We start from the raw sequence: 19762 nt of genomic DNA on the forward strand, positions 1-19762 counted from the left end.
TGTGTCGTTTTTAGCAGCGGTCACTCTTTATATTCACAACAAGACCACGTTCATCCATGTGTGGTCATCTAAAACAACGAATCAGCAACAGTTACCAATACCTCATTCTTTTGACTTTGAAGCATAAGGCATCAGCAGTCCATGGGTAATTAATTTTGGCTTCTATATCAGGTTGTTTTCTAGATCAGATTTCTTCAAAGACTTGTGTGGGTGTAGGCCAAAGAGGACACAGGGTGATGGCGAGGCCTTGGCTCGAGCACATCAAATTAAGTTAGACTCTGAGCTTTGATGCATCGCTCCCATGAAAAGTTCCCTAATAGAATCAGCAATAAAATGAATCAAACAACATTTTTGTCACACAGCAGAGTCAATCTAGCCAAGCCTTTTAGGTGCTGTAGCCCTTTAAAGGCAATTCATGCAAATTGCTCAACTTGCAACACCAGAATATCAAGTAATGCTGCAACACACATAACAGGGTGTATGCTCAGAGTACACTGAACTGTCACCTGTTCAGGAAGTACACTCCCCCCACGCTGTCAACCACTGAGGCTCGTCATTATTTTACCAATGGATTGATAAATTAATTTAAAGTGTTTGTTTTTATGTTTTAATTCATCTTGAGCTAAAAAATCAAACTCAAAACTCTGAAATGAAGGTATTTCATTCTGTCCTTTGTGGATATGTCTTCACTGCTGCTGTTTTTATGGTAAGAAACTCTATTACGCTTTGCTGTACTGGCAGTGATAATCCATATCCATATAATTGTTGACTGTGAAACTCCACAACTTACTGCTATGGTTCACTCATAGAGATGTTTTTCAGCTGCAGCAGCAGGCAGCTGATGATGAGAAAAAGCACTTAAAACCTACTGTATGCTACCAAACAGCACACAGACTGATTAGAGTCTAGCTGGTGAGAAAAGTGGAGAAGCACCAGATATTTCCCTTCTCTGCAAACAGGGCTAACAGACTTGCATTTGCCAGATGGCCAAAAACACAACAGTAAATCCATGCTAATGTTGCTTCCTAACTGCCAGATGTGTAAGTAACAAACTCTTTGCTAAGTTCACCATAGCTGCGTTCTCAGCCACTGGGTGTGGAAGAATGTGAACGTGGTTGTTTTGAAAATGTGTCCTCTAGCAACTTGTTTCCAGCCTCATGTATTTGGGCAAAAAGGATTGCATGCTAGCCTGTTTTCATTCCTCTGTGCTAGCAACAGCTGCGGCCAGAGGCATCATGTTTTCAGGGTATTTGCTTATGTCTCCCCCTGAACGCAGTATCTTAAGAAGGCCTTGAAGGAATTTATTTTACTTTGGTACAAACTAGGGATGGGAATAATTCATCGATGATCGATTAATGGTAGTTGAGAATTTGTTTGATCACGTGGAATTTTTAATTGATCTGGGTTTTTTTGTTTTGTTTTTCATTTTAATTTTATCTCTGACTGAACCTTGCTAGCATGAATTACTAGGTTTAATTTGATCCAAAACTTATTTAAACACAAAACACACTTAAATATGCGAGATCACTGTGAAAACTAACCTCATGCCTCTTCGGGGGCTAAAACAACATTAAACTCCATGACGTCATCTTACAGTTTTATCTCACTTGAGTTAGTTTTACAATCGACAGGAAGTCATTTTTCGTCCTTTCAAAATAAAAGCGTCCATAATCAAAACAGGCTTTTGCATAGTACTGTATATATATCTTTTATTTTGCCCATGTATGCATGCAGCGATAAGTCTATTAAGTGATTGTTAGTTCAATGTTTTGTGTTCAATGGTCAAGGTCTCTGTGGCTGTACACAACACTTAGTTGTGTTCACAACACAAAAATTCATATACTAACTACAAAAGCGCACCTAGAGTGCAGATCTGCGCCAGGTTGGAGAATGTCCTGCATAGTTTAGTTCTGATAGACGTTCTCTCAGAAAACAAAAGTTGTTTTTAAAAAAATTGAATGATCCCTTCCAGGCGTATGTTTTGTAAGAGATAACTATGACAAATTTTCACAGAAATGTCTAATGGTATTTATCCCACAGTGGGGAAATTTAGTCTTTATAGCAGCTCAAGATACAGACACATAGATATACACACGTGGACAAAATTGTTGGTACCCCTTAGTTAATGAAAGAAAAACCCACAATGGTCACAGAAATAACTTGAATCTGACAATAGTAATAATAAATAAAAATTCTATGAAAATTAACCAATGAAAATCCAACATTGATTTTGAACCGCGGTTCAACAGCATTATTTAAAAAAATAAACTCATGAAACAGGCTTGGACAAAAATGATGGCACCCCTAGAAAAGACTGAAAATAATGTGACCAAAGGGACATGTTAAATCAAGGTGTGTCCACTTATTAGCATCAGACGTCTCTACAATATTGTAATCAGTCAGTGGGCCTATATATAGGGGTACAGATAGTCACTGTGCTGTTTGGTGACATGGTGTGTACCACACTCAACATGGACCAGAGGAAGCGAAGGAAAGAGTTGTCTCAGGAGATTTAAAAAAATATATAGACAAGCATGTTAAAGGTAAAGGCTATGAGACCATCTCCAAGCAGCTTGATGTTCATGTGACTACAGTTGCACATAATATTCAGAAATTTAAGATCCATGGGACTGTAGCCAACCTCCCTGAACGTGGCCGCAGGAGGAAAATTGATGACAAATCAAAGAGACGGATAATATGAATGGTAACAAAAGAGCCCAGAACAACTTATAAAGGGATTAAAGGTGAAGTTCAAGCTCAAGGAACATCAGTGTCAGATTGCACCAGCCGTCGTTGTTTGAGCCGAAGTGGACTTGATGGGAGAGGATCATGGAGGACACCACTGTTGAAAACAAATCATAAAAAAGCCAGACTGGAATTTGTTGACAAGCCACAAAGTTTCTGGGAGAATGTTCTATGGAAAGATGAGACAAAAATGGCAATTTTTGCCAAGGCACATGAGCTCTATGTTCACAGAGGAAAGAATGAAGCATGTTAAGAAAAGAACACTGTCCCTACTGTGAAACATGGAGGAGGCTCTGTTATGCTCTGGGGCTGCTTTGCTGCATCTGGCATAGGATGTCTTGAATCTGCACAGGGTACAATGAAATCTCAAGACAATCAAGGGATTCTAGAGAGAAATGTGCTGGCCAGTGTCAGAATGCTTGGTCTCAGTCACAGATCATGGGTCTTGCAACAGGATAATGACCCAAAACACAGCTAAAAACACCCCAGAATGGCTAAGAGGAAAACATTGGACCATTCTAAAGTGGCCTTCTATGAGCCCTGACCTAAATCCTATTGAGCATCTTTGGAAGGAGCTGAAACATGCCGTCTGGAAAAGGCACCCTTCAAACCTGAGACAACTGGAGCAGTTTGCTCATGAGGAGTGGGCCAAAATACCTGCCGAGAGGTGCAGAAGTCTCATTGACAGTTACAGGGATCATTTGATTGCAGTGATTGCCTCAAAAGATTGTGCAACAAAATATTAAGTTAAGGGTACCATCATTTTTGTCCAAGCCTGTTTCATGAGTTTATTTTTTAAAATAATTCTGTTGAAGCATGGTTCAAAAGCAATGTCTGACTTTCATTGGTTAATTTTCATAGAATTTTTATTTATTATTACTTTTGTCAGAATCAAGTTATTTCTGTGACCATTGTGAGTTTTTCTTTTATTAACCGAGGGGTACCAACAATTTTGTCCACGTGTGTAGAAATAGAAGACAGAATAAGAATATAAAAAATAGGACATATAGATACATTCTATAAACATTATATACATACATTTCTGCTATTTGGCATTTATTATTAATATATAGTTGTTGTGTTTGTTTGTATCCTGAAAGTACTTTGCATTTCACAGATATTGCACATTGGAGAAAATATATTTTAGCACGTTAAAATGATGAAGTGACAACATTTTATACCCAAAGGGTCAAAGGTCGACTTCACTGTTACTTCATAATGTAACAGAAACACTTTTCTAGCCATCACTCAATGCCATACTCTATCTCAGGAACAGAAGTGGAGATTGTGACCATATTTTACATTTGGTCTGTTGAATTGATGATACTAATCTTGGGTTGACCACTTTGAAACTGCACTGTATTATGTGGTTATAAAACTAAAATTATAGTGAAAATGTCCTTTGTTTTCATCTTTGTAAACTTTTTTCATACATAAACCTTTTTGATTGATATGAAATCAATTTCATCCATCTGATTTTATGAGTTAATAAACTTATTGGGGCTCAGATGGATACGGCAAAGGAAATAAAGGCAACATTTATTGTGACCTTTTTGAATCTCGCATCCAACAAAAACCCCATTACAAAAAACTAACACTAACACTAAAACTAATAACATTTAAAAAAAAACTAATTCAAATTAGCAAACTCAATCTAAAAACTAATTAAAGCTAACTGAATTTGAAAACAAAAAGTCGCAAAGAAATTAAAACTAAAACTAACGAAAAATCCATAACTATTATAACCTTATTATGAGTTTATAGATCTTTGCTGCCAGCTTCAGGATGTGAGTGAATCATCCACGTTTCGCCCCCCCCAAAAATCACTTAATACCTTTTATTAAATCCCTTCAAAGTCTTGATGAGTCATGGATATTAACTGAAACTTGAATGGTTAGGATAGGCATACAGCCAAGGGGCGGTAATTCTTGTTCTTAACGACACTTAATTTTATTTACTTATGTTTCATTTCACCCAGGGACACTGTGTGTTGCAAACCATTTCAGCCTCCTCATTGCAGACTGATGAGAGCCTGCCTGAAAATTTCATAGGGTTTTACTCAACCCCTGACAAAGTGGTAGATGGCTCAGTGGTCCATGTGCAGTATCGTTGCTCCAGGCCATGTCAGCTCGCAGTGGAAGTGTTGGTGTCCACATTAAGGAAGACAGATTTAGTCATCTTCAGGAGGAAATGGATCAGCAACACACCCCGAGTCTACAGAATCCACCAGGTGCTGCTCAGATTGCCTCCATCCATTTTTTATCAACACGACTTTTCAAACCAGCACGTACTAGACGCCCAGAATGGGACAGTTCGCGCTTGGTTAGACCATCTTAATGATGGCAGGGAACACGGGACATACCACGGCTCCATGTTGAGGGTTTATAAAGTGCTGCAGATCGAGCCACTCTCGGCACGTCCAACTAAACCCCCAACTGAGTGCCCTTCATGGTCTGCTCAACTGATGTGGCAAATAACCAAAGACAGAATTCGTCAATGTCCACATGAGTCAGGTCAGATCCCTCATCTTTGTTACCAACATTTTACTGTAAACATGGAAATAATATTTCTAGATGTAACCTTTCGCTGATTTTCTTGTGCATAGATGTAATCGATATGCTGAAGTTCCCACTGGCAAGTCCTGGTGAGCACTTTGGAGTGGTCCGCAGGTTCCAGCCTTTTATTGACAGAGCTCTGGAGAGAGCCCGTCTTCATGCTGTGACACAGCCCAGGTTGGACTTAAACTTCACACACTGACTTCTCATTTAGTTCAGTTTAGTCGGAGCTCATTCTGTATGATGTTCAGCAACACAGCATGAATAGAAATCTCCAGCAGGGTCTCCAAATGTTGAATCAAATACTTAAGAATAGCAGATTTCTTAGATGTTAAACACAATGTTTAATCAGAGGGGCACATTAAAAAATGATGATATTTAAGCATTCAAAACCTTTATTTTAGCTTATTTAAAAATCTAATTTAAGTATATTTGGAAGATACAAATACATTGATTGAAAAAATGAGACTTACCAACAATAACAATTATTTTTGTACGACAATGACATTTCTCAGTTTTGTGCACAAGTACTTTTATTTTATTTTGAAAGTGCAGTACAGTGAGAATGATCTTTTTTTCTTAATACAGAAGCTTTTATTGCACAATTAAACTATTATACACATGCTGGGTTCCTTTTGTGTAAAATTAGATATTGTTTGAACCAAAAATAGAGAATTGTTCCGTCGTTCATCGTTAATTTCATTGTACTAGTACTTGTTACCCTGTGCAATGACAATAAAGGTGATTCTGATTCTGATTCTGGTTATAAATTGATCATTTTATTATTAATTTGACACAGGGACCACAGCAGGGGCCAAGGGCTTACTCAAAAGGGGCAGTGGCCACTGTAGGCCCCTGTGTCAAACCACCACTGGTAAATACTATAAAATATACAATGAAACTAGCCACCATATTTCCTGAGATGTACAGATGGTTTGTGTTGATTTCAGCAGATTGACAGGCCACAGTTCACTGATTGTTTCCTTTTCACTGCTGTCAGCTGATATACCACACTCCGCTTTTAGTTTTACTTCACTGTCATTACAAATGACTTTACAAGCTTCATGAAGCCTCTTCAGCGGAGCATATGAAGCTTTTATTTACGGTCAATGAAAGACAGCAAGGTCAGTCATCTTTAGCAGATAGTGTTTTAAATTTGCGCTTCGGTGGCTGAAAGAATGTTTTGTCAAATCATGTGTTGTTGGTTCAGCGCCACCTTATCTGTGTGGATCTACCTACTGAAATGGTGTCACGAGAAGCTCTGTGGGATCATCCATCACGTCGATAAAGAAAATGCATACGACTCTGTTCTGATGCAGCTAACTGACACAGGTAGGTCACAGCAGCTTGTGGGTACACCTGATACCAGTTTAGGGGATTAGACTGAGGCATCATGAGATGATTGTGAGTGATGATGTGTGTTCTGTGAGCCTGTGGAACAGACTGTGTTATGTATTAATAAAGAGCTCTGGATCTCCTGTGGTGAAATATATGACTGTCATATCTCCTGTGTAGGGGACGTCATAATTCAGGCACGTGTGACAACAGGAGAAGATGAAGCTTTCCGAGCCAGGGTAGTTTTGCCCCGACGGAAATGGATTAGATTAGACTGTTACATACAGGACTCAAAGGTATAAAATCTCAGTATAGCCTGTGGGCTGGAGGGATAAGAAATAGAAATTAAAACACAGCTCGGGGCAACATCTTATAGTCTTCCTTTCTCTTCTGTTTGGTTTGGTACTCTTGCTTTGCGGTGTTTGATTTCCTTTTGGAACAGCTGTAAGATCCTGAAAGATGGTTCCTTTCCAGCTGGGAAACTCCAGGCGATTGCAGTGTGTACTGCAATTTAGAGGCGTTCACAGCTGAGTAGGTTTTTTTTTTCTTTCTGTGTGTTGTGAGCTCATGCATTATTATGTCTGACTTTCAGGTGCTGCTGGCTTCAACATGGGATGGTCAAACACACAGATTTGAATTAAGGTAAAATCAGAACATCAGTTGTGCATTTTTAAAAATTATTTTCAATTGGAAATAAACAAAACAGTTACACTTACAAACCACATGTTTGATTTGTTATTGCATTAGAACAGGGATGACTGGTTATATATCTTATAGATTTCATAACAGTATTCATTATGATGACACTGATGGATACTTTGTAATCGGAGGAAGCAAGTACATGCCGGGCATCCACGGGTATTTTGGGCCTATTAAATACTACCGTTTTGGAACTAATGAGGTAAAATGCCTGTTTGCTAATCAATATTAATTCATTGTTTTGTTGCTTCTGGAAAAAATTATTAGACCATTATTTTCTTCAGTTTCTTGTTCATTTTAATGGTACATTTGTTTGGACAAATATAATGATAACAACAAAAATAGCTCATAAGAGTTTAATTTAAGAGCTGATATCTAGACATTTCCCATGGTTTTCTTGTTAATGATTTTGGTTATTATCAAGAAAACCATGGAAAATGTCTAGATATCAGCTCTTAAATTAAACTCATATGAGCTACTTTTTTTGTTATCATTATATTGTCCAATATTGCCCAAACAAATGTACATTTAGTTGCACCAGGCATTAAAATGAACAAGAAATTGAACAAAACAATGGTCTAATCATTTTTTTCCATGACTGTATGTTATTCATGCCACAGGTAAAAAATCACCTAGAGTCAACATTACAGGAGCTGGATAAGACTCATCAAGAGTGCGAGGAAATGCGAGTATTTACACAAGCTTTTCTCCAAGAAGTAACTGACAGTCACGACACGTCACCGATTAACACAGGTGAAATATTACGTTGACACAAGTCTTTCAAAGCACTATTCCACTGGGATCTCACGTGCAGGGTTTCAGTACAACAACTGCACATCTATTATGTATTGGAAGACTGCTGTTGACAGGCAGCGTTTCATGTTTTACTTCAGGTGTGTGCAGCCCCCACTTCATAGGACCGTGGGATCAGTATGGAAAGAAAAACTGCATTCAAACATGGAGCTGGGAAAGACAACTTCAATACAGCACGCTTTTTCATTTCTTGCAAACAAAAGAGGAGGAAATCAGCACAGGTGTCACAGATTGTTACACCGTTTGACCACATAAGTCATGTATAATTGTCATTATTTAATTTCTTACAGTTTTCATATAATTTCCTGTAGGATCTTTGGGTATGAAGGACCTCAGGAGTGCTTTGTTTGCGCAGGCAGTTGATACGATGTTCACTGAAGAAAAGAAAATCACATTAAAATCAACAACTCTGCTCCAAGCAGCCTCCTGCTTTGGAAATCATGAAGCGTCTCTCCTGTTGGCCACTATCCACCTCTCCGGCCTGGGGCACTCAGTCAGTCAGCAACAGGTACAGTCACTGCCTTCCCTGTGCCTTAGAAGTTACTTTATCCCATGTATAGTGCAGCAAGGGAGGACAGAGAGAACACAAAAGAGATCCAGACTAGACTGTGGGTTTTAAATATTTCTATTTGATACATTACAGGCCTCTGTGGACTCTGGTCTAAGTCTCTTTTGTTTTCTGTGTGAGAGTCCTCCCATGCTTCCTGACAAAAACAGAGGAATGCTACTATCATGTAAGCAGTGGTGGAAAAAGTATTCAGATCTCTTACTTAAGTAAAAGTACCACACAGTGAAATTACTCCACTACAAGTAAAAGTCCAACATTCAAAACTTACGTAAGTAAAAGTACAAAAGTATCAGTATTAAAATGTACTTAAAGTATCAAAAGTAAAAGTACTTGTTATGCAGAACGGACCCACTCAGATTGTGTTATATATCCTAAATGTATTATTACATTATTTGTATTGATGCTTTTTTTTATGTAAGCAGTGTTTTATATTTTGTAAAGAAAGGCTCATTTAATTACTTAATATACTGTTATGAGATTTAATTTTTTAAAAAGTCTTATCACTTTTAATTGATCATATATTTTATGTTAAATCTCAACCTGTACATTAACTAAAGCTGTCAGCTAAATGTAGTGGATTAAAAATTACAATATTTACCTCTAAAATCTAGTGAAGTAGAAGTAAGAAGTTACATAAAATGGAAATACTCAAGTAAAGTACAAGTACCTTAAAATTGTACTTAAGTACAGTACTTGAGTAAATGTTACTTTCCACCACTGCATGTAACATCACTTCTGTACCACTGACTGTTAATATTGACGCTTGTGTTTTTCAGGGTCATGTCTATAGTTTAATTGCTGCAGCTGGTGATAATCGTTTCGCCCTGATGCATGCTGGGTACAAGCACTCACAAGGAATTGATGGGTTTTCAAAAGACTTGGACATGGCTTACAGCTACTACTCCAACGCTGGGGCGCAGAGCAACATTGACAGTTACAGGATACATGAGAAGGGGGTAAGTTTAAATAACTGAAATTATTATTAATTAATGCTAGTATACTAGTGCAGGAATTTAGGGAGCCTGACTATTAATCCCTCTGCATTTCTTGGCAAGATAAGCCCTGTGCAAAGGTCAGGATAGCTGATTGGTCTGGATAGGACCTGAACAAATTGTGTTCCATTAAATAAGATAAGATAAGATAGAACTTTATTAATCCCAAAGGGAATTCTGGTTCCAGATTGCTCCAAAATTACAAAAACAATTACAAAAACAATCACAATAAAGGATAATATAAGAAAAACAATGAACAAAATAGGTAACAATAACAATATATAATATAAATATAACAATATAAAAAAATAGAAATAAAGTGTCTAAGGATTAAAGTGGGTAGAGTGCAAATGCCATGACAGGATGTACTATTATATATTGCACATGATAATGAACATAATACATTAGCCAGTGTAAGTATGGACGCCTCACCCACCGTAGCGCTTGAATGCTATGCGGGGCAGTTTATGCCAAGAAAAGCAGTGAATAACGCCTTTAGGGATGACAACATCAGGCTAATCGGTCACCAAACCCAGTCCGTCACATAAAACAATACATTTTTAGATTTATTTTTTTTGTGAAAGAAATGAGATGTTATTTGGTTGGATGTGCTGGTAATCACAGATATTGGAAAGTGTGATTTTAAATCTCCTCTGCAAGAGAGTAAGTTTCTGTAGGTGATAAAGTATACCTTTAAAAAAAGTAATGAAACATAGGCAAAACACAGCAACCCATTCATAAATTTAAATTAAATTAAATTGTGTATCAGATGTTTAAAATAGAAATGCAAATTCACAGTATGCACAGTATAAGAGTGGTAGAATGTAACTAAGTACATTTTCTCAAGTACTGCACTTTTGAGGTACTTGTACTTTACTTGAATATTTCCATTTTTATGTAACTGTATACTTCTACTTCATTACATTTTGACGCAAATATTGTACTTTTTACTCCACTACATTTAGCTGACAGCTCTTGTTACATTTCAGGTCGAGATTTAACATAAAAACATGATCCATTTAAAGTGATTACACATTTTCTTTTCTTTTAACCTCATAACAGGATATTTAGTAATTAAAATGAACCCTATCTTGAGAAAATTAAAACACTGCTTACATAAATGCATCAATAATAATAATAATCCAATAATATATTCGAAATATATTTAACAACCTGAGTAGGTCATTCTGCATAACGAGTACTTTTACTTTTGATACTTTAAGTACATATTGAGGCCACTGCAGTATAAACAGATGTCGGGATAACAAGTAATCCATGAGCCATTCAAACACAGACATCCATATGCAAAGACACAGAAATGCAATTCATATATATATATGCACACACACGTGTATAGTACATGACAGCAGTGATCCATAAGGAACTGTCTCCAAAATATGATTAATAGTGCATTTGTTATTCCAGCCAAGGAGAATAGGTGGGTCTTAAATCTTAATTTAAAACTGTGAATGAGTTAGCTGTCCTGATGAATAGAAGAAGAGCAATCCAAAGATAAGGAGCCCGCTCTTAGAAAACTCTAGACTGATTTCCTGTTTATTTTTGGAATATTTAAATAAGATGCATCAAATAATTAGAGGTCCATGAAGACAACAGAAAGGTTTTACTGTCTGTTTCAGCTTGAATAGGCAGCCAATGCACCGAGAAAACAATTGTGCTGACTTTTATATGGTGAAATTGAACCTGCTGCCTTTGGACCAAATTGAAAACTTTCCGAGGTGATGACAGTACAATAATCCATCTGGATTCAATCTTAATTAGAGGCCCTGAAAACCTTTGTGTCAGTCAGCTTTGTATTATAGGCAACAGCATCCTTTATGCCCACAAAATGTTCTGCCAAAGTTACAACAGTTTCATTTATTTCAATCGAGCGATATCTGTCTGACTGGTTTGAAGTGGGTGGAGCTCAGTTTAAATGATGTGATGTGTGAGCACCCATCAGGATTTAGCAGTCATTTGAATTCCAATCCTATGACTGCCACTGGGTTATTTGCAGCACTGTAAATAAAACTCATCAAACCACATCGACACAGTCCTGATGAAGCAGTTTTGTATTTGAGTGATGAACATAAAAATAATAATCCCTCATCCATTGTTTGATTGTATAATTTGCATAAAATTTGCTAAGATTAATTATGATTTAGACTTAAGATCGGGCTTGTAATTATGGATTTATCTTTGTACTCATAGACATTCAGATATTTTAATGGTCAGAGGTCAAAGGACCCCTTTGGCAATGGCCATGCCAGTTTTTCCCTTGCCAAAAAATGATGATATGGTTGGTACCAATCTTTAGGTCTTTAGTTTCATATGACACCAATAGCTTCACTGTATCTTTCACTCACCTTTTATTTTGGGTTATTTTTTGTTATTTGTGTTAAATATTTCAAATGATGTGTTATTTTGGCAGCACTAATGTAATTATTTGAATACAGGAATTAATCCAAGTGTTTTTTGCTTGTCAAGCTCAACTATGGTGAACTTAAGAAATAAAAAATAAGAGAGTTGGAGAGTTCAAAATAGAGGAAGCCATCGTAACGCGTTAACTGGAACTAATGTGTCTTAAAATAAACTGTTTAAAGTTACTGTCCTGTAAGCGACCGAGCTAAGCTAACAAGATGACTGTTAGCTTGCGTGTTAGCCTGATGGTTTTAAATTAGATGTTAGAGAACATAGGAAGAATCTTTGGGTGCTTTTTTGAAGGATTACCATTAGCCAAGCTTTGTCAGCTAGTAAGAGTATTAGTAAAAGAACCTAATAGTTTACAACATTAATGTTTTATTTGTCTTTCCAAAAGCAACACACACTTGAACCAATCTATCTAAGCAATGAAGAGGATCTAAAACGCTTCACAGACGAGACAAGCGATGTCTTTCACTATCTGAAATACCAAGCACAGAGAGGAGACGTAGAAGCTCAGGTATGCTTGAGCTACTTTTATCCCTCCATTTTCATCAATTGACGTAGTTCCTGTTTAGAATAGACCAATAAAAACTCTTTTCATCTTTAGAAACGTCTGGCCTCACTGCTTTACTGGGGACAACAAGGAGTCTCAAAAGACATAGTGAATGCAGTGAAGTGGTTTGAGAGAATTGCCATGCAGGCGAAAGATCCTTCAGCGATGTACGACTACTCCGTCCTACTGATGAAGGTTCCAGAAGATTATAAAGACTCAAACTATTTTAAATTGAGCACTGGATATTTTCTGTGTCTGTGTTTTGACACTTATTGATTCACTGATTGATGTTGATTCCTTCAGGGCCAAGACGTGAAAAGAAACTACACCCGAGGTTATAAGCTGCTGAAGAAAGCTGCAGAGATGGTACGTGTGCACTCCTGGTAATCAATCTGTGTGTTTACACTGCGTGCCTTCACGATACCACTATCCGTTTCCGTGCTTTAGGGCTCAGTTGACGCCCTGAATGGTTTAGGCTGGTACCATGGGTCTATTCTGAAGGACCACAAGAACGCAGTGAAATACTTTGAGCAAGCAGCGCTAAACGGGAGTGAAGACGGTATGTTTAACCTGGGAATTTATCATCTCAGTGGGAAAAACCCGGACAGCCCGCAGAGGAATGAGGTCAGAGTGCCACAGCTTTTCAAAATTCAGTTTCATCACCAATCTTTTACGACCAATAAGCTGATATATTTTCCTATATGATCCACCAGTCGGCTGCATTCTTGCTGTTCCTGAATGCATCTCGGCTTGGACATGTAGCAGCATCTGTGGAGGCAGCTTGGTACCTTTCGACAGGAAGCCTGGAGGGGGTGTCTCAGGATGTGGAGAGGGCTGTGATGTAAGAAGCTTTCATTAGCTTGGTGAAGAAAGCTTTGTTATGGGCTGTTGCACTGTAGCCTGCAGCTCAGTGGCATCTAATTTCAATGACAGTGGCTAATTCAAGGTCAGAGCCCACTATTTGCATATCTAAAAATAAGAGTCACTGTCACTGCATTATTGTCTGGCACAGAGAGAGACTCTGCTTACCATTGTTCCTCTGGTACCTTATGAATTTAAAGAAGATCCTGCTGCAGCTGTTGAGGTTTTTTTTTAGAATGACCTCAACAAATCAGAAACTATTTTTAGACCATGTTCAAATATTTTCCGTTTATGTGGAGAAAATTTTATTCCATAATTCATCACCCATCCTTTACCCTCTGAGCAGAATGCTAAAAAAGGTCTGTGAACAGAACGGACACCTTGGATTTATGATCAGAGATGCTCTCCAGGCCTACCTCCAGGGCTCTTGGTAGGAACATTTATTTCAATTACTTTCAATTGTCCTCATTTAATCATTTTCTCTCGTCTTTACCATTTGTCTCGGCTTCTCCTCCATTTGTTTTATTGTGTTGCAAACAGGCAGAGAGCGTTTGTGAAGTATGTTTTGGCAGCTGAAACTGGTCTGGGTTTGGCCCAGAGCAATGTTGCGCACCTGTGTGAGGTAATTTTGTTTCTCTGGTTATTAACCCCTTGTGTCAACAAAACAATGACTAATCTTTTCATCTGATTTTCAGCACAGCTCTGAAATAAATATCTCATTATTGGAGTTCTGAAGATAGCTGATGAACAAATTACACATAATTACACTGGGTGGAGGGCTTAGCATAAAAAACACATTAGAATATTCCTTCTATCCTTCTTCCTTTCTAACATAAAGGTTCAAACTATTTTAATTATTATGTCCAGGAGCATTTATATATCGTGTAAAACTTTACTTTTTTTTACTCTTTTTTTCCCTCTCTGAATCTCTCTGTTTAAAGGCAGCTTGAAGCAACAGGGACAAAGAGTTTCCACTCATACCAACAAAACGCTGTCACACTGTCCTCGTCTTATACACTAGCCTATTATAAACTCTCTCTATGTTTTTGTTATAGCTGACTGGGAACCTGCATGCATTTTTTCTGACTCCGCCCTTTAAATTTTTCTTGCCATAGTGTGAGTGACTCACAGGCATAGACTCAAAATAATGAACATAATCTTTGTGACATCACCTGCTGTTTTTCCGACTCTGGCTTTGAAGTGTCGTGTTAGTTATTTTGACCGTCAACATCTTGTTTTTTTGCACCCAATGCCAAATGATGCTACATCATCAGCTAACGCTAGTGCTAGCTAGGTGGCTAGCTTAGTTAGCATGAGGCAGTTTACAGGCATGCACAGAAACGACTGGAGGCTGAATGACGCTACATTATGAACTAACAACTAGTCAGTGCTATCTAGCTAGCTTGGTTAGGAAGGGGCTGTCGTTACTCAAAATGAACAGCCGACCAGAAAATCTTTACTGAGGTAAAATATCAAGTGAGAAAGTTATGAATGCTGAACATTTTAAATGAACAAAATGTGGAAATAAACATCGAGTCATGAAGTGAAAATAAAGTGTGAAAGGGTTAAAGTTATGAGACGAAACCGGTAAACGTTCTCTTAAAAAAACAAACCCAAAACTTTATTAACACAGTGCTGTGGATACGCATTGAATTTCTTCTCTCTAATGACGGCTCGCCTTGTTAACCACCTATCAATCAAAGGTAGCTACGCCCCCAAATCATACGATTCTTTATCTTCTATTTTCTTCTAAATGGGAACATTATTTAAATAATTAACATCATATTGTCTTGAAAAATATTTGTTACTAGAGAATGAGACCTTATTGTTGTCCTAAAAAAAATGGAGGATATCAATCAAGTGACAAGTTTTCTCATTTTGTATTGTGGAGTCGCCCCTTGCTCGCCTTTAAAGAGAATGAATGGAGGTTTAAGGCCCTTTCACATTGGCTTCACTTTTCAGGCCCAGGGGTTGACGCTTGCTTGCACGCCAATCCACTTGTTCAACATAATCCTCTAACCTCAGCACATATTGCTCAGAGTGGACAGCTTAAAATTTTTGTGTGGATCTGCTTGTAAACTTTGGTTCCACAGCGTCCCAGGCACATCAACCATGGTAGTGCTGCTTTATTTTCTCCACAATTGAATATTCATTTTTCTATTCAAATGTCAGTTTGACAATTCAACTATGTATTCAAATTTAGAATATTCCTTGACAGCCCTATTCCAGTCACATACTAAAAGGAGAAAATCAAGCCTCAGGGAAATTGTCAGCAGTTGATAACATAACCTTCATCATTGCGCTGCTCTTTCTCACCCTGCACTCATTCTCCCAAATGCAGGAACTGAATCTCAGCGATGATTGTCGGTGGAGATATCATAACCACTCTATATTAAACTATGATCCCCATCCGTCCGGTGAGTTCCTCTCATTTCATTTTTTTTCTTTAACCTCTCCCTCCTTCTGTCAGTCTAGTCAATAAACATCAAGTATTTATCTTCCTTTATAGCTCTGCTGAGAATGGGAGACCACTACTACTGTTCCTCCAGCAGGAGTGAAGACTCATTATCCTTGGTTGGTCAGGCCATATCGATGTATGGCAGAGCAGCTCTAGCAGGCAGCCCTCAGGTGACAGATTTACTTGAGCTATAATCTCATCACCCTATGATAAACGTAATTAAACTTTCGCAGGGCTCAGGCCCAGTGCAATAAAAACAACAAACAACATTATACAGTGTTGTTATTTGGAAACTTTCTCTGTGAATAAGCCATCAGCCCTTCTTATGATTTTATTTTCACAGGGAATGTACAACTTGGTCCTTTTGGCACAACAAGGGCACATTCTCCCATGGAGCATCCGTGACTTGTTTAATGTGTCACATCGTGATGAGCAGGATATTGTGGAGAGGATCTTAGAAAGGTGCTTTTTTAAAATTCATGAATAATGTTCATGTGTATTATTTGGGTGATCCAAGGCTGTTTATAGTAGAAATGATAGCTGGAATATCATGTGCTTCTATGATTTTTAATGAAGTATTCTTTTCTTTTTTTGCCACATACTTGAATACTAAAAGAATATTGGTAACATGCACTTTAATACCTTTATAAATATGAACCTCCATATGTCTGCTTGGTCTACCTTAGCACTTTTATTATTATCTGAGGTTATTTCAGCTACAGAGGGAAAGTAATGGCAGCTTGCTTACACTTATGCGTCTCGTGCGAATAACATAAATAAACACAAATGCGATCCAACCTTCAAACTCGCGCCCACTGAAAACAACAACATGTTGGACGGGGGAATCTGTTACCTTTGGACAGCGCCAAGCTACAGTAGCTGTTTCCCTGTTTCAAGTCTTTATGCTCAGCCAAGCTAACTGGCTTTTAGTGTCAGCTTCATATTTACCATACAAGCACAACAGTATATGTATCAATCCTCTCATCCAACTCTTGGCAAGACACTGAATATTCTGCAAATTCTTTAAGGTCAACTAGCTAACGTTAGCTGTTGTTTCTGCTCAACACATCTATTTTGGACTCCCATGACTGCTCTTACACTCACTGCAAGATCAAAATATCAAGGCTTGATATTACTGTTATTGTGTGTAACACAGTGTCCTTTGTTGTATCTCCTAAGATGTGTGGAGACTGAAGAAGAAGCTGTAACACCCTGTTCGTTAGGTCTGCTCAGAGTCCAGATGGGAAAAGCCTTGAGGAGAATGACTCAGAACGCTGCACAGCTCCTCCTGGTAGGCATAAAGCAATCAAGTCATACTGTATAAGAGAAAAAATTCAACCCACTCCTACAGTTTATTATCCTCCTTTGATAATTTGATCTACCTTTAATTATTGAAATATGTGAAAATGCTAATTGGACTTTCATCATGAATAAGACATTAAAGACACTATAGACTAGCTATTTTGAGAAAGAAAATGGGTGATAATTTATTTAAAACATTCTTTTCATTTCTCTATAGGTATATGCATCTCTTCTTTCTGTCGTTGTCATTATTGTCATTTTGCCATTGCAGAGCTGTCTTGGTGAGTAACTGTCCTCATCCCCACTGCAGCCACTTGCATGTATTTGCCACTAGATGGTGCAATTTCCCCATGTATTGGTTTAGTGCCTCTCGCGCTGACTTCAAAAGATAACCTGTGATATCATGTCTGTTTTCCCTGATCCATTCCACCTTTCATCCACCAACAGAACAAAGCGTTCCCAGTGGCAGAGTGTCTGCACTGCGGGCAGGGACATCATCGGTCAGCCAAGATGGTGTCAACTTGAATAGAGAGCAAAATGGCATCATGATAGGAGGAACCTACGGAGCGGCAGGGAATCTATGGCTTACCATCCTGAATGGGCAGCACTGGCTCCGGCAGACCTGCGATTTGGCCGTGACTCTGTCAGGCGTGTGTCTGTGTGTTTTCTGGACCACACTCCTCTATCATCTGCAATGACATACAATGCCCAGCGCAGTGATCCAATAGCCACAGCAAAAGCCCCAGACACTACATATTGTAAGAGCATACATTTAGAGGATGAGTTAGAGCACTATTCATGTGACACATTTGTGTTTCAGAGACATGTGACTCATTTTAAGTTACGGGATGGGAAGCGGAGAAGTGCTGATGAGAGTGTGAGCGTGCTGCTTTATCAGAATGGTGATAATGTTTCTTCAGTAACTGTGTTTTCCCTTGTTTTGTTTGTGGGATATAAAATACTTACCATGCAGTTCTTTTAATTAATGCTGAGTCCGAACTGCACTTTATATGGTCTCAGGGATGTGGTGCCAAGGAAGCAGAGTGGACCTACTTTTATGCAACGTGAACAACCATTAAAATCATATTTCAACACACATCTTTTTTTGTTATGTTATATCTTGTGAAGGTGAGTGAATTCTGTTATAGCACAGCACTGTTAAATACATTTAAAAGGCTCATTACAGCCTCAGGGATGGACGTCTTGTACTGGAAGCTGTGTTCTAATAGGTCAGCTATTAAGACTTGTTCCCGCACATATCAGCGACTTGATAAGTATCTCACCGGAGACCGGACATGCAACAACAACATGCAGGGGCCCTTAAACATTTTGTCCAAGGCCAGAGCAATGGAATTCCAGAAGTTATTGATTTCGTCTGGGCAGGTGCTCCTGGTCGATACATCAGATAAGACAGTATCAGTTTTAGCCATCGCTACAGGAGACAAGAAAAGTTTGATCTGAAAGAATAAGTTACACCTCAAACACCTTCAGGGCCCTTGCTGGGGTATAAGTCAAAAAGTAATGCTTTTCTCTGTTGCTGTGACTGTGTTAACGATAATGGCCAATATCCTTGGAGGGATTTTGTTTCTATGGCTGCCAACAAATATGAGGAGTAGGCAGTGTTACTCAGTTCTTAACAGTTATTTACAGCTTGGTGACAGTTGTGATGATGTGCAGTTTATAGCAGGGAGTGTTGTTGCCTGGTATTCACGGAGCTGTCATTAGTTAAATAAGGAGTTTCACCGTGTAAACAGCCCCATGTGGAGCTCTTCAGTCCAGAGTGAAGGGTGTATATAATTGAGAGATGGCCTAATGATCTCTCTCTTCCTTCTTCTATCTCTGTCCCTTATGTCGTTTGTCTGTGTCTCTTTCTTTAAAGGAACAGGTCATCAAAACAGAATCATTGTATACTGTTTCACATGTTCACTGAACTAATCTTTTAGATGTTTTATGCAGTTGATGTGGCTGTGTTATGTAGGGCTGTAATCAACCAATCTTGGTCTACTGATATTCTACCTAGACCTCAATCAGACAATTGATCGATGGGGGAAAAACGTTATCCCTAGATTATCTAAATCAGCCATCATGCAGAACGTGCACTGGTGTGTCCACAGAAGCATTTTTTTCCTGAAGCCATGACAAGTCATTTACATTTGGAGCGCCATATATTTACACTATGCTACACAAATGCCAGCAGCGTGATGAGATGCTGCATGTCCATGCCAAGAGTTGGAAAAAGTTTTGAAAAAGAAGGCCAGCAGGTCCATCTTCTTTTCCTACTTGCTGTAGCCTTCCCTTCATCTTGAGCAAGGGCCAGAGCAAGTATCTTACTCTTACTCATATTCAATATCTCAGCAACTGGATGCAACCAAATGATATCAGCTGAAAAAAACACTTTGCCTCAAAGCACTCTATACCACTCTATAAGCATTTTCAGTAGAGTGCCGGGCGTTTTCTGCT

General features: G+C 38.4%; 1 protein-coding gene across 1 annotated transcript; it reads left to right on the forward strand.

The window, feature by feature from the left end:
• The first annotated feature begins 609 nt into the window (after positions 1 to 609).
• Positions 610 to 18616, forward strand: LOC131978040 (protein sel-1 homolog 3). Its single transcript, XM_059341541.1, has 24 exons — positions 610 to 706; positions 4724 to 5258; positions 5351 to 5477; positions 6511 to 6632; positions 6816 to 6931; positions 7228 to 7277; positions 7413 to 7536; positions 7955 to 8087; positions 8228 to 8368; positions 8459 to 8655; positions 9492 to 9671; positions 12523 to 12645; positions 12736 to 12876; positions 12985 to 13047; positions 13129 to 13305; positions 13395 to 13522; positions 13889 to 13972; positions 14083 to 14164; positions 15884 to 15959; positions 16052 to 16170; positions 16344 to 16462; positions 17180 to 17291; positions 17520 to 17583; positions 17750 to 18616. Exons 1-24 carry the CDS (start codon positions 650 to 652, stop codon positions 17998 to 18000), a joined length of 3321 nt encoding a protein of 1106 aa, XP_059197524.1. The 5' UTR covers positions 610 to 649; the 3' UTR covers positions 18001 to 18616.
• The last annotated feature ends 1146 nt before the right edge of the window (positions 18617 to 19762 follow it).

The sequence above is a fragment of the Centropristis striata genome, chromosome 9 (genome assembly GCF_030273125.1).
Source record: "Centropristis striata isolate RG_2023a ecotype Rhode Island chromosome 9, C.striata_1.0, whole genome shotgun sequence".
Lineage (NCBI taxonomy): Eukaryota > Metazoa > Chordata > Actinopteri > Perciformes > Serranidae > Centropristis > Centropristis striata.

Bases quoted from the DNA above. Each gene is read 5' to 3' on its own strand.
- LOC131978040 (XM_059341541.1), top strand. From the start codon at position 650: ATGAAGGTATTTCATTCTGTCCTTTGTGGATATGTCTTCACTGCTGCT. The intron at 9,672-12,522 runs GTAAGTTTAAAT...TCTTTCCAAAAG, and splicing joins ACAGGATACATGAGAAGGGG to CAACACACACTTGAACCAAT. The intron at 13,306-13,394 runs GTCAGAGTGCCA...ATGATCCACCAG, and splicing joins ACAGCCCGCAGAGGAATGAG to TCGGCTGCATTCTTGCTGTT.